Source organism: Passer domesticus, chromosome 17 (assembly GCF_036417665.1).
Source record: "Passer domesticus isolate bPasDom1 chromosome 17, bPasDom1.hap1, whole genome shotgun sequence".
Lineage (NCBI taxonomy): Eukaryota > Metazoa > Chordata > Aves > Passeriformes > Passeridae > Passer > Passer domesticus.
Genome location: NC_087490.1, coordinates 1,670,202 through 1,684,625, shown reverse-complemented (window position 1 = coordinate 1,684,625; position 14,424 = coordinate 1,670,202). Strand labels below are relative to the sequence as shown.

The 14,424-nt window shown below is 59.2% G+C and overlaps 1 protein-coding gene across 10 annotated transcripts; it reads right to left on the bottom strand.

Moving 5' to 3' along the window:
* Nucleotides 1-216: 216 nt before the first annotated feature.
* On the bottom strand, nt 217-14,336 carry THOC5 (THO complex subunit 5). 10 transcript variants are annotated; one of them, XM_064392433.1, is made up of 21 exons: nt 13,354-14,336; nt 12,591-12,702; nt 12,199-12,279; nt 11,683-11,826; nt 10,969-11,082; nt 9,573-9,670; nt 8,843-8,989; nt 7,068-7,182; nt 6,509-6,641; nt 5,575-5,652; nt 5,373-5,413; nt 4,182-4,281; nt 3,945-4,053; nt 2,736-2,837; nt 2,547-2,643; nt 2,182-2,296; nt 1,347-1,450; nt 1,166-1,253; nt 943-1,058; nt 602-792; nt 217-414 (listed from the first exon to the last, which is right to left on the bottom strand). In XM_064392433.1, exons 2-21 carry the CDS (start codon nt 12,684-12,686, stop codon nt 351-353), a joined length of 2,133 nt encoding a protein of 710 aa, XP_064248503.1. In that variant the 5' UTR covers nt 12,687-12,702; nt 13,354-14,336; the 3' UTR covers nt 217-350. The 10 variants fall into 10 exon arrangements, with proteins under 10 accessions (XP_064248503.1, XP_064248507.1, XP_064248506.1 ...); XM_064392437.1 differs by having other exon boundaries at nt 12,651-12,702; XM_064392436.1 differs by lacking the exon at nt 13,354-14,336 and adding an exon at nt 13,230-13,247.
* Nucleotides 14,337-14,424: the final 88 nt, after the last annotated feature.

The window sequence follows — 14,424 nt, the reverse complement described above, 5'->3', positions numbered from 1 at the left end:
GGGCTGCACTGCGGGCTCTGGAAAAGTGAGGGCTATTTTTAGCCACCTCAGTTTTTAGCCACCTCAGCTCCTCAGTCCCTGTGGTGGGGAGGGAAGTCAGGAGGCAGGGAGCATCCCTGGAAAGGCTGTCAGAGCCCGGGGCTGGGACACAAGACTTGCTGCAGCCCTCACAGGTCCCTCATCTCAGCCCCTCTGCATAGACAAGGCACCAACACGTTTTTTCTTTAGCTCAGTTTAATCCCTTTGACTACAAAACCTTCAAACCAACCCCAAAATATTGTAAAAGAAGCAGAAATGTCAGGATAGGAACACTCCTGCCACAGAGTGAACAAGTCCCACCCCAGGGCTGCTCAGCGATGGCTGAAGAACCCCTGGGGGTAGTTGAACTTGAAGGGTTTCAGGCGCAGGGGGCCCCTGGAAGAGGAGAAGAGGGAGAGGCTGTGACCACAGGGATCAGGAACATCCCATGGCACCCACAGAAAAGGCCCAGTTCCAGGGCTACTGCCCAGCTGTGGGGGCTGATCCCTCTAGGACAGGCTCCCAGTAACAGCAACGCCACCAGAGTCCCTGGCAGCACCCTCAGCCCCCCGGCAGCTCCCACCTGACCAGGCGCAGACACATCTTCTCCTGGGGGAACTCCTTGGGCCCCTCCACGCTGGGATCGTGGGGCTCTGTCTCCAGGTACACGTCCAGCACCATGCACAGGCGCTGCAGCTGGTTGGTGAGCAGCTGGTAGCCAGGCTTGGGCCCCCACAGCTCCTTGTAGTAGACATTGACCTCGCTCTCCATGGCCTGGAAAACAGGGATGAAGCTGGCACAGGCTTGGATCTCTACCCTGCCCTCCCAGGGGTGTCCAGCCACCAGCTCACCCCAAAATTCCCTTGTTAGAGACACAGAACTGCTGGGGACACCCCCAAAAACGCAGCCCCCACCCCACAGTACCCGAATGTTGTCGTCGTTGCTGCTGTTCCGCTCTCCCTTCCAGTTCAGGCACAGGCTGAAGACAGGAGGCAGCGTGGAATAACCAGGGTTCAGCACCACAGCTGCCTGCAGCTTGGCTGAGCAGGGAAAAGGTGTCACTCACAGGGCCTCCAGGCAGCTGGATTACCCATGAAGCTGCCCTGGGATGAGGATTGGAATTCCCAAAGGAAGGAAAGGTGCCTACCTGTTCCCCTCTCTATCAGGGCCATGTAGTAGAGGTGAGTGTCTTCAGCCAAGCCAGCCTCTATCACATCCTTAGTGTAGGGCAGCTCCTGAGAGGGGGAGGAGGAATGATGGCTCCAGGGCCATGTGGGAGCTGGAAGGGAGCTGGAAAGGAGGGATTCAGCCCCGTGCTCAGCACTTACAGCATAATCCTCATAGGGAATGGCAGTCCACTTCACCAGGCGTGAGACGATTTTGGTGGGGAAGAGCTGCTGGCACTCGCTGGACACTGGCACAACTCCGTGCTCTGAAAGCAGGGACAGGCCCTGAGCAGGGCTGGGGACACTGCTCTGCCACTGTCTGCAGCGGGGACACTCCCACAGTGGGACCTGGGCATCATGCCATCCTTCAGCAGCTCCATCAGGTACCCAGCAGAGAGATCCCTGGGCTGTGATCCCACGGGATCCCTGGGCTCTGATCCCACTGGATCCCTGGCTTGTGACCCCACGGGATCCCTGGCTTGTGACCCCACGGGATCCCTGGGCTGCTTAACTGGCACACAACATGCATGGTGTGCAGTTCACTTCCCACCATGTCCCAAATCACCTCCCAGCACTGGGATGGCCATTCCCAAAGAGGTGCTGGGCACTGGAAAGGGCAGAGCCTTCCTCTGCCACCCAAAACAGGGCAGTTCCTTCATTCCTACAACTCCCAAGGGCTGAGGGAACAACTGAGAATGCTGAGGGTAGCACTGCCACCCACCAAACGTGACATCAGCCAGCTGATGTCTCCTCTCCTGTGACTGCTTCTGTTCCACTCTCCCTCCCAGTTCAGGCACTGGCTGAAGATGGGCAGCAGCTTGGAATAACTGGGATTCAGGACCATGGCTACCTGGAGCTTGGCTGAGCAGGGAAGAGATTCTTCCCTGCATGAGGACTCTGCCACTGCACCCCTGTCCCCAGGGAAGGGCGGGGAGCCTGGCAGGACCCTGCCACTGCACCCCTGTCCCCAGGGAAGGGTGGGGAGCCCAGCACTCACCCAGGGATGCAAACTGCTTGTGCAGGGCCAGGCGGGACTGCAGGCGGCTCCGGAGCAGCTTCACTGTCAGCTCCATGTGGCTGGCACTCAGGGAATTGTCAGCAGCCACCGTGTGCTGTGGGCAGGAGGGATGTCAGGCCAGGAGCCACATCCCCACAGGGACAGGCACCCATCATTCAGTCACTCAAAGGGCTTGGACTATCATGTGAATGACATGAAATATGTGTGGCCCCACACACAGATCCAGCCCAGCAAAGCCTGGCCCAGCCATGGTTTGGGGGCAGCTGGTGCCAGCAGGGGACAGGACAGGGCTGTGACAGCTCAGCCCAATGTTGTGGGGGAGAGGGAAGGGGTTTGTGCCATGCCTGAGGCTGATCCTTGGGGAAGTGCAGGCCGCCCAGCTTCTGCACCCACACGTAGGGGTGTCCCAGCTCTGTCACGTAGTCACTCAGGGTCAGGATGCTGTGGGGACAAGGAAGAAGGGTCACATCAAGCAGGGAGGATTTGCTGTGCTGGAGCAAGGAACTAATGGTAATGGCCTGGGTGGCACTCACCCCACTTTATCAAACTGGAACTGGTTGGCTGGGTTGGGCGTTTTCCTCCCGTGGTCCCCTGGATAGAGGCAGTTGAGGAGGGAGTCTGGGGAGAGCAGGTCCCTGGCAGAAAGAGGGGAGAGGTCAATCAGCAGCAGTCTGGGCTCTTCATCCCTCCATGAACAGGCTTCAAATCCAGAGAAGGGGATTATGAGCTGCACGAGTTCAAGAGCAGAATGACTTTCCCCAAATTCCACTCCAAAGAGAGAGCTCTCTCCTCCTGCCTGGAGCAGGATGGAAATCACAGGGCACCAGCTCCTGCTCTTCCACGAAGCTGCTCCCTCTAGTGCCATGAAACTCCTCATGTCTGACTGTACTCACAGGAATGACCAGGCACAATGGGCTGTAGGATTTGGGGGCTGGCTCAAGGCACAGCCTCCCTGGTTTGGGGTAACACAGCCAAGGGCAGCAGGAGGGAGGGAACGCCCTGCACAGGATCTCCAGCTGCTGCCACAGAGGGTTTGGGGTGTCTGCAGCAAGAAGAGAACCCCAAAAGGATGAGGAGGCTGCATATGGGACAGGCTGGGAGGCAGCACTTGCTCCCAGGCAAGCCCAGACCAGCTTCTCCCACCACCCTCTTCCTCAGGCACCTCCTGTGCCAGGAAGGGCCACCAGAGAGCTGGCAGCTGCTGGGAGCTCCCTGGGCAGGCTCCCAAAGCTGCCACTTCAGCTTTTCCTCACACCAATCAGGCTCCTGCAGGCTCTGGGGAGCACAGGCAGAGGCAGCTGCATCTCTGGAGCTCAGGACAAGGTGACCTCAGGAACAGTCAGGTGAGGGAGCTGCCAGGCTCTGCCTGTGGGAGGGAGGCTGAATGTGTCAGCAGGAAAGACTTTCCCCCAGATTCTGACAGCTCTGGCACTGCTGAGAGGTTCCCAAACTCCCTGAGTCTGGCTGGTCATGGCAGAGAGGGGGAGGAAGGTGCTTGGGCTGTGCAGGGCCCCCAGACCCACAGGGGCAGAGGGGTCACTGCCTGATGAGCTCTGGGCTGTGAAGAGTTCCCAAACCCCACAGGGCAAAGGGGTCACTGCCCAATGATCTCCAGGCTCTGCAGGGCTCCTGGATTCCAAGGAGTCACTGCCCAATGATCTCCTGGCTCTGCAGGGCTCCCAAATCCCAAGGAGTCACTGCCCAGTGATCTCCAGGCTTGCTGCCCACAGGGCTCTCCTTACCCCGCACTGATGGCCGTGGTCATCTCCATGGCAGTGGTCACCTTGGCTTTCACTGTCATGACATTGAGGTTCATCAGGTAGTGGAAGGTCAGGTGAAGCACATTCTCATCTGCCCACACAGAAGGGGTGACATTGGTGTCTGCTCCAGATCAGAGAATCCCCTCCACACTTCCAGCTCCCCCCAGGGTGCTGCTGGGGTGAGTCCCCGAGCTGCTGTCCCACCCCTGAGCCCCTCACCTTTGCACTTCAGGTCCAGGGTGACAGACAAGGGGTGTCTCTTCAGCATCTCCTTGCGTTTGTCATCCAGCTGCACACCCAGGGTGGGCCTGCGCCGCTTCTGGGGGGGCAAAACAGCTGTGAGAGCCTTCTCCTGCTCCTCACCAAGCCATGGACCTTCCCAGCCCACAGCTCTTTCCCCCCAGTCCAGTTCCACAATCCCCCAGCACCACAGCCACAGCTGCCTTGGGGAGGGAGAGGAGCAGGAAACCCTCACGCAGCTCCAGTTCCTGCCATTCCTTCAGCTCCAGGGAATGTCTCCACTCCTGGGAGACAAAGTCAAGGACCTGCTGGCCCAAAAGCTTTCCCACTGCAAGAGGCAGAACCTAGAATCACTGAATCCTTTAGGCTGGAAAAGCCCTCTGAGAGCATCAAGGCCACCATTAACCCATGTCCCCACATGCCACAACCACATGGCTCTTCAATCCCTCCAGGGATGGGGACTCCCCCATTACCCAGGGCAGCTGTGCTAGGGCTGGACAGCCCTTTCTGTGAAGGAATTTTCCCAATATCCTCCTCTGGCAAACTCTTGTTCCCTGGAGCAGAGCCTGACACCCCCCGGCTGTCCCCTCCTGTCAGGAGTTGTGCAGAGCCACAAGGGCCCCCCTGAGCCTCCTTTTCTCCAGGCTGAGCCCCTTTCCAGCTCCATTCCCTTCTCTGGACACGAGACCCTTCCCCACAGAACAGCCCCATACACCTGGATCTCCTGCTGGTGGTGGGAGTGGAGGCCCAGAGCCCCTGCAGGCTTTGCTGCTGGGAGCAGCCAGCACCTCCAGCCTCTCCTCAGCATCCAGTAGGAATTATCTGTAGGACAAACACTTCCTCCAAGGAGTGCTGAACAAGCCGTGGTGCAGAGAATGCTTTTGGCACAGGATGGACACAGCTCCCTCCCTGTTGGACACAGCTCCCTGCCCTCAGGCTATTTTTACAAAGTGGAGCAGCTCCAGCCGGAGAGCTGCAGGGATGGGACACGAGAGGAGCAGCTCTGTACCCTGCCTGCTCCTGCATTTGGGACACCCACTGGAAATGGCAGCTCCCTCCTCCCAGGAAAGGTCAGGATTTGACATCACTGCAATTCCACACACCCTCACAGCTTGCAGGGGCAGCTCCCAGCCCCAGCTCTCCCCAGAGGGGGACAGTGCTGTCCCTTACCGTGGTTTGCTCCTCCTCTGCGTCGGAATCGCTCTCATCATCTGTGCAGAGAGAGGGGTGTCAGCAGGGACCACCCAGAGCTCAGCTCTCCCACCACCAGCAGGGCTTTTTCCAAGCCCTGACACCCCTCTCCCAACAGAAGCAGGGTCCCAGGAGCTGCAGACACACAGGAACAAGTCCCCAGGGCAACACCCCAACTCACCCTGTGAGTCCTCGGGTGGTTTATAAAGGGCCTTGGCTTCCTCCACACTCCCTTCAATGGCCACCACCAGCTTCTTATCTACAGAGGAGGCAAGAAAACTGAGTTAGCAATCCCATTCCTGCTGCAAAGGCAGTGAGCAGAGCAGCCCTGCCCCTAAAGCTCCTGGTTCCTGGTGAAGGAAGCTCCAGCAAAAGGCCAGTAGGAGGAGAGGTTGTCTGGAAGGTTCTGGGAGGTCACCACTGGGCTGGATCTCCTGGGCAGGGTGGGGTCAGAGAATGGAAAACACTGGGTTTTGAGGGACTCCCCCTGGAAACCATAAGGGCCAAATATTTATTAAGAGCCAGGAGAGGTTGGGATCTGGCTGGGACAAGCAGGGACCTGGTGTAGCCAAGCATCACCATGTCCTTCCATGCTCCTCTGGCACTGAGAGGAACAGGTCACACCAGAGCCCTCACCACACAGGAGGTGTACACAGGCCAGTGGGATTCCTGACCTCTTCCAGGAAATCCCTCCCAGCTCAGGGAGGCTCCAGAAATCCCCTCAAAATACAAAGGGATGAAGGTTTCCAGGTGAGCTGTGGGAATGGCCTCTACAAGGTCTGGGTCCCTAGGTGGCACAAGGCAGGGGGTGACAGCTCTGGGGAAGCTGTGACAGCACTGAGCCAGCTCTCAGGCTGCAAGGACATCTCTGCTGACCTTGGGAAGGGGGGAAGGGGTGGGAAGGGAGCTTCCCAAGCACTTCTTGCAGCGAGGCAGCTGAGCAAACAAGGTTTCAAATGCTGCTGCCTCACTGTGCCGCGGGGCCACCCTGCTGCTCTGCGCCCAGCAGAATCTGACAGCAGAGCACACAGCGGGGAAAGACCCCCAGAAAGTGGTGATTGCTGCAGGCAGGAGTGCAGCCTGGCCCGTGGGGGCACTGTGCCCCCAGTGCTCACCACAGGCCTGTCCGTAGGCACTGGCTTGGACGAAGAGGACGTAGAGAGGCGGCGGGAGGTGCCGGGCGGTCTCGTACTGCTTGTGAGCCTGGTCGAAGGGCATGAACAGGTACTCCTGCACAGGCAGGGAGGCCTGGAATGACAGGGAGAGCCTTCATCACTGGGAGAGGAACAGCCCATCCTCCTCGCCCTGAGAGAGCGGGAGATGAAGCTGGCACAGCAGCAGTGGTGCAGGGTTAAACATGGAGAGCCTCAGGAAAGGGCTGGCAGCTGCCTCTGCTGGGAAAGGTTTGGATCTGGAAATAACCCAGTTCCTCCTCCTGTTTTTCCCTCCCAAGGCAGTCACAGGGGGCTGGAACTGCGTGGGGCTCTCCAGGGAAAGGCCCATTTAGCAGCTCCTGCAGCTGCAGTTCTGCAGGAATTGCTGCATAAATAAAAAAGGAGACTTTGGAGGGGTCTTGGATCTGCCCCTTGCCCACCCTGAGTGGGAATGAAACATCTCAAACCCAAACCAGCCCAGGAGCTGCCCCTCGGAGTGACCTCCTGAGGGCTCAGGTACCTGCATGATGCTGTTGAGTCGAGGCTGGAGGCTGCTCAGATATTCCTTCTTCACCTCGATCTCCTTCAGGATCTTTTCCTTGCTGGTCAGGCACTCCTTGTATTTCTCTGCCAGCCTAGAGGTGGGAATTTTGTCACTGCCACACACCACAGCTCTAAACCTGCTGGATAATGAGCCCCAGCATTCCTGCCCTGACATAAGGAACCAGGAGAGCTCAGACATGGGGCAAACATAGAGCTCCTAACACCAAGGGCAAGTGGAGGCAGGAAGGAACTGATTGGAGATGGAAAACAGACACGGAAAAGGGGAAGCTCAGCCTCATGCTGTGCTCCACAAAGGGGCAGCAACTGGATCTTCCCTCAGGAGATCTGCTCCCACCCCAGGCTCTGCTGCCAGCAGCCACGACTCCTCCAAGTTCCCTAAGAGGCTTTGTCCCTTCACATCCCCAGAGCCACTTCTTGTCACACAGTCAAGGTTCAACAGAGAAAATGCAGGAAAATGAAGCCCTGGATGCTCTGAGCCCTGGATACACTCGTGTGCAGGAAGAACACACCAAATCCCCTCATTGCTGCTGACTGCAAGCCCCTTCCCAGCAGGAGCAGGGAACTGGGTATGGAGGTGACCTGCCCAGGACAAGGGTTCTCCAAGGGGGACCAGACCTGACCTTGCAGAACTTGGATTCTGTTTCCAAGAAAAACTGTATTTGAGGGGGTCAGTGCACATCCCAAGAGGCTCCTACACAAGCTCCAGTGTTCGCACACCTTCCCAAAACAGAGCTACTGAAATCCCTGCACTCCACTCCAGAGGCACCTCACACCAGGTGGAGAAGAACACAAAGCAAATCCAATGGAGTTGCACAGCTAAAAACACCAACATAAATTATGGATGGATGTCAGCAACCCAAACAACATCAGCAAATGCCCAAAGCACCACTGGCATCTGCTTGTGAGCAACTGAACAGGCATATCCCACCTGAGCAGGGGTGGGAGATGGATAGAGGCATTCGTTAGACACCACAGAGTGAGGACTGGGAATTCCAAGGCCTCTCAGCAATTTAATGAGCACCTCAGGGTCTCCGTGAGATTTGCAATCTTCATTTTTATGCACAGCCTCAGAGTTCTGCAGGCTGAACACTCCTCTGTCTGTGCCACAGGCAGAGCCAGCTGGAGGATCCTGGCTGTGCCTTCTACCAGGCAAAAGCAGGCCGGTTTTAGGGGGAAAGTCTGGGAAAAGGGAAGCATGAAGGGCTGGAGGCACCCAGCACCTCTTGTTGTCTGCTCTGCTCAGCTGCCCTCAGGCTACACCCAGCAGCACATTCCAACTGATCTTTCCAGAAGGTGCTCCTGGACACTGCCTGACTGTTATCCAAACACAGGAATGCTGTGTCATGTTTGCTTTCCCCAGGGGGCAAGAGTCAGGGAGCAGCTGAGCACCGGGACAGTGGTGACACCAGCAGCAGGACACGGGGGTGTGCCAGCCCAGTGTGGTTGGCAGCTCCACACCACGGCATGGAATGGCAGCAGCTCCAGCCAGGATGGGCTCCCTTTGCCCTTGGATCACCAGGCAGTGTCAGAGAACTCCCTGGCCTATGGAAAAAGGATCCCAGCAAGCCCAGCTCAGCACAGAGGGGTCTCCCAGCCGCACAATAAATGCCTGTTCCACACTGATCCAAGAGGGTGTGAAAAACCTCATCCCTGCATCTGCTCTCCCAGCAGCTCCAGGTGCCTGCCCAGATCCCTGGAGCAGGGCACGGAGTGGGAGCACCACTGACCCACCTCTTGCGCTGCTCCAGCTCCCAGTCCAGGCGGGCCAGGGTCTGCTGGTGGGGCTCGCTCAGGGTGATGGCAGGGCGGCTGATTTCAGGGGGGGCCTCTTTGTAGAACTCCTCCAGACTCACCAGCTCGATCTCCTCGTGTTTGGATCTGCCAGGACACATGGGTCAGACCAGGGAAAAGTGGGAAGTGCTCAGTGTGTCCCCACAGGAGAGTGTCCCACTGGTGCTTCCTGCCCTGCTACTGAGCCACCACCATCAGAGAGCTGAACTTGTTTTGTCTCTACTGTCTGTGCCTAAAGGGGCTCCAGGAGAGCTGGAAAAGGACTGGAGACAAGGGATGGAGGGACAGGACACAGGGAATGACTCCCACTGCCAGAGGGCAGGGATGGATGGGATATTGGGAATTAGGAATTGTTCCCTGGCAGGGTGGGCAGGCCCTGGCACAGGGTGCCCAGAGCAGCTGTGGCTGCCCCTGGATCCCTGGCAGTGCCCAAGGCCAGGCTGGACACTGGGGCTTGGAGAAGCCTGGGGTAGTGGAAGGTGTCCCTGCCACGGCAGGAGTGGCACTGGATGGGCTTTAATGTGCCTTCTAACTCAAACTATTCTATTATTACAAACACCTGGAGCACCCGCTCTGCTCCCACAGTGAATGTGGGAAGAGCTCCCAAACTCAGGAATCACCCACCCATCCCAGACACACCAACGCTCCCTCTGCTCCCTGCCACGCTCACTTGAATTCCAGGCACTTGGTGATCTCCTTCTGCAGGTGCATCACCTCGTAGAGCAGGTTCTGCAGCTGCAGGTGATAGGCATCGACCTTCTGCTTTGCCTGAAACACAGACACAGCCAGAGCAGGGATGGAGCAGGAAAAACAGTCACCAAGAGAGAGTCACCAAGACCCTGTCACTATACAGCAGCTTGGGACAGCAGGTTTTAGGGTATGTAACAATTTTTAGGAGGAAGAATGACATTTTTAAGGGCTGGAGGAGCAAAGGATTGTGACAGGAAACTGATCCTGCTTCTTCTTGCATATTTTAAAGCCAAGGCACAGGACAGGGCTCACTTGCTGGGGCACACAGAGTCCCCCCTCTGAGAACTCTGGTTATGCAGCTTCCAGGCTGATCACCCACTCACTGATGCACCTGCACAACACCAGACCCTTGAAACAGAGTTTGTGACCTCCTACTACACTTGAGGCAAAAGCAATACTGTTCCTTCATTATTGATCTAAGCACAGCTGCCCTGCAGCCAGGAGTTTATCAGGATCTGAGCCTGTCTGAGGTTGGAAGGTGTAGCTGGGGTGTGTGTTCTACTGCCGTCTGTCAGAGCTGGGGCAGTTCTCTGCTGTTCATGGGGCAGTTTTCTTTATCTCTCCCACAGCCAATCCTCCCTCCAGGAGATCTCTGCTGTCCATGGCCACTGAGTGTCCCTGCAGGGCTGATCAAATTCCAGCATCCCAGGGGAGATGCTGTGCCCAGGGCAGGAGCCAAGCATTCCTACCTGGATCCAATCTGAGCCTGGAACAGCCCAGCAGCCTTTGCCCACTGCATTCCCATAGGAGCAGCTTTCTCCTGCCCTGCATTCCCAGAGGGAGAGCAGGCCCATCTCCAGCAGCCCTGGAGCTCAGAGGAAAACTCCCCCCTTGTGCAGGATCCCTGCTCCAGCAGAAGCACAGCTGGCACTGCAGGAGGGCTGAGCCCCCATGGGATGGGGCTGTGCCACCACCCTGACACACAGGGGTCAGGGCCTCTTCTGACTCTGGCAGTGGTGTTTTTTTGTTTTTTTTTTATTTGTACTATTGCATTTGTATTTTTAATTTTCCTAGTAAAGAGCTGTTATTCCTACTCCCCTACCTTTGCCTGAGAACCTCTTAAATTCAAAATTATAGCAATTTGGAGGGAGGGGGTTTGCATTTTCCACTTCAAGGGAGGCTCCTGCCTTCCTCAGCAGACACCTGTCTGTTCAAACCAAGACAGAACCTCCCAACAAACCCTCAACTCAAACCACAGGACCCGGCTGAGGCGTAACTCCTCACACCACGCGCACAGACCAGGCAGGACCTGCCCCATCCGTGCCCCCCCTAAACCCAAGCTGCACTCCTCCCTCCCTGCCAGCCCTGCTGGGTACCTCGTGGGTCTGGTCCCTGCCCTTCTTCAGGCGGATGTGGGCCAGGCGGTTCAGCTTCTTCAGGGTCATGAAGTGGACGCAGCTCTGCACGCGCCGCTCGTCGATCTCCGCGGCCTGAGGGGCAGCACAGAGGGGTGGGAGCAGGAGGGATGGCTGGCACCACCTCTGCAGGCAATTCCTGCCACAAAAGGGGCTCCACGCTTTGCTATGGAGCCACATTCATGTCCCTGGGGCTTCTGAGGGAGCCTCCTGCTGCCAGACCACAGGGCTCTGCTGGGAATAACTGGGAGAGGGTCCAGGCTCCTCACAGAATCACTCCAGCCATTCTCCTCAGCAGTAGGAACAGAGGTGGTTCAGCCTGGAGCACCTGGTGTGTCCCATGAGCCTGGGACAAGGGAGGCTATTCTATTCCCAGAGCTAAATCCCTGCCCCAACAGCCCGGGAAAGGGAGAATATTCAATTCCCAGAGCTCAGCCCCTGCCCCAACAGCCTGACAAAGGGAGGCTGATCCATTTCCAGAGCTCAATCCCTGCCCCAGCAGCCTGGCAAAGGGAGAATATTCAATTTCCAGAGCTCAATTCCTGCCCCAGCAGCCTGGCAAAGGGAGGGTGCTCCATTTCCCTGACATCACAGCTCCTGCTGCCCTTCCCCTGGGGTTAACGGGGAAACACCAAATGACAGACATGTTACACCACAGGGGGAGGCTCTCCTCACATTTTCCTTGATGCCCCGACTCTTCAGCTCCTGGATCTCTGCCATGAGCCTCTGGAGCTCCTGGCAGGTCTCCCTGTAGAGCTCGTAGTCCTTGATGGGGTCCCGCAGATCCACCTCGCTCTCCTCGCTGTAGTACCTGACATCCTGCCAAGGCAAGAACACCTCCCGTGGCTCATCCCTCCCTCTGGAAAGGCCTCTGGGGGACAAGCTGCCATTTCTGCCTCTGCCCATCAGTCCCATGGCTTTACACAGGACTGTTCCAGCAATCCCAAACCCACCAGCCACTAAAACACCTGGCGAGTTCAGGCTGTCTTTAATTGTTATAAATTTTAATTGACACTGTTGGGCTGTCCTGTGCAGGGCCAGGAGCTGGACTGGAGGATCCTTGTGGATCCCTTCCAACTCAGGATATTCCATGATCTACACGACCACAGAGGACAATCCAGAAAGGTGATTCCTCCTCCTTGTCCACCCCACTCCCCACTCTGGCTGATCCTACACTATCCTGCTGCTCACGGGAGGGTTTGAAGGCACCATGCAAATCCCAGAGGGATCTTCCAGCTTTGGGCTCACTCTCCAGAGGAGTGTTTGTGTCTCCTGAAAGAGATGGAAGCAGGTTTAGGAATTCACAGTGGGAGTATAAGAGGCATTGGAAGCTGGGGGAAGTGGATCTCACAATTCATGGAATTCCAGAATGGTTTGGGTGGGAAGGCAGGGCTTTGAAGCCCATCCAGTCCCATAGGGAGGGACACCTTCCACTGTCCCAGCTCTCTCCAAGCCCCAGTGTCCATCCTGGCCTGGGACACTGCCAGGATGGGGCAGCCACAGCTGCTGTGGGCATTGTTTTCCAGCAGGGAACGCCGGGCCAGCACAGAGGGGTGTGGGCAGGGCCCTGGGCACGTCTGTACCTGCTCCGTGTCGCCCTTGCCCCGCTTGCCCTCGGCTGGGACCCCGTCCGTGCGGATCACCTTGGGCTTCCTCTTCTTGCTGGACTCGGAGGACATGGTGCTGCCGGCAGGGCTGCGAGGGAGCACGGCCCGCGTTCGTGGGGGCCCAACCCGCCTGCACCGCGGCTCCCCGGGCTGCCCCGCCAGGGTCCCCTGTGCCTCCCTCCATCCCGCGCCTCCAGCCCTTCCAGCCCCGGGCCCGGGTCTGCTCCCCACAGCCCCCGGACCGGCCCTGAGCCTCACAGACCCCGGGCCCGGGTCTGCTCCGCCACAGCCCCCCCAGTGCCCCTGGGCTCCCTTGGGACCCCGGGCCGAGCGCTCAGCCCCGCCCTGAGCCCCCGGACTGCAGCTCTGCCTCAGCGGAGCCCCCCGAGCCCTCACAGAGCCGGGCCCTTCGCTCCTCCAGAGCCCCCAGCTCCATCCCGGGGCGTCCTCGGGACCCTCCACCTCCCCCGAGCCCCGCACACCGGGCGCAGAGCCCCTCACTCCTCCAGAGCCGCCCCAGACCCTCACGCCGGGGGCTCTCGGCCCCCCAGAGCCCCGCACACCGGGCCCGAGGCGTCAGAGCTCCCCCAGCACGGCGCCTTCGCCCCTCCAGACCAGGAGCCTGCACTTCGGCCGAGCCCCCGGCACACCGGGCCGCGGCTGTCCCGCCCGTGCGGGCCCGAGGGCCCGGGGCCCGTGCCCCGTCCCCTCCGCGGGCCCGGCTCACCCCGGCACTCACCGCCGCCTCGCCTCCGCGCCTCCGGAAGTGACGTCACGGGGCGACAGAGCGCGGCGCGGAGCGGCTGCCGCCGCTACAGGCGCCCCCTAGCGGACCCGGCATCCTGGAGGACCCGCACGGGGCTGGGGGCGGGGCCCCGCGGAAAGGGGCGTGGTTTGACCGAGGGGCGTGGTCACCGTGTGAGACCCCCACACTGGGGGCTCGGGGGGGTCCTGGTGCGGAAGGGCACCCACAGGAACGGGGGAGCTTGGATAGGGGTCCCAGAAGCACCAATGGGTGCCCATGGGGCTGGGATGGGGTCCCTGATGGCACTGGGGGTACCCATGGGCCTGGGATGGGGTCCCTGATGGCACTGGGGGTGCCCATGGGCCTGGGATGGGGTCCCTGATGGCACTGGGGGTACCCATGGGCCTGGGATGGGGTCCCTGATGGCACTGGGGGTGCCCATGGGCCTGGGATGGGGTTCCTGATGGCACTGGGGGTACCCCTGGGCCTGGGATGGGATCCCCAGTGGGGTGGGGGGCACACAGGGGCTTGGGAGGGGCACGGGATGGAGTCCGTGGTGGTGGTGGTAGGATCTGTGGGCTTGGGGGGGGTGGGGATGGGGTGTCCAATGGCACTGGGGGGATCCCTGGGCTCAGAATGGCATGAGAAGGGGTCCCCAGTGGCAATGGGAGCATCCATAGGCTTGGAGGGTCATGGGATGGTGTCCAACTTAGCAATGGGGGGTTTCAGGGGCTCGGGATGAGGCCCCCAGTGGCCCTGGGGGGTACCCATGGGCTGGGCTGGGCCTCGCCTTGGGGTGCCCAGTGGTGCTGGGGGATCCAGGAGCTTGGGGGGGGCATTGGATGGGTCTGTGGTGGTGCTGGGTGAATCCATGACCTTGAGGGGAGCATGGGATGGGGTCCCTGATGGCACTTGGGGGTATCCATGGGCTTGGCAAGGGGTCCCCAGTGGCACTGGGGTTTTGGGGTGTCCCTCAGTGTGTCCCAGCACCCATGGGTGCAGGTCCTTCAGTGCAGGAAGCACCCACGACGTGGGGCAGGGCAGCCCCTGGGTGACAGCAGCCTG

Bases quoted from the DNA above. Each gene is read 5' to 3' on its own strand.
- THOC5 (XM_064392431.1), bottom strand. From the start codon at position 12,099: ATGGAATATCCTGAGTTGGAAGGGATCCACAAGGATCCTCCAGTCCAG. The intron at 2,644-2,735 runs GTGAGTGCCACC...TTGTCCCCACAG, and splicing joins TTCCAGTTTGATAAAGTGGG to CATCCTGACCCTGAGTGACT. The intron at 415-601 runs GTGGGAGCTGCC...CTCCTCTTCCAG, and splicing joins ATGTGTCTGCGCCTGGTCAG to GGGCCCCCTGCGCCTGAAAC.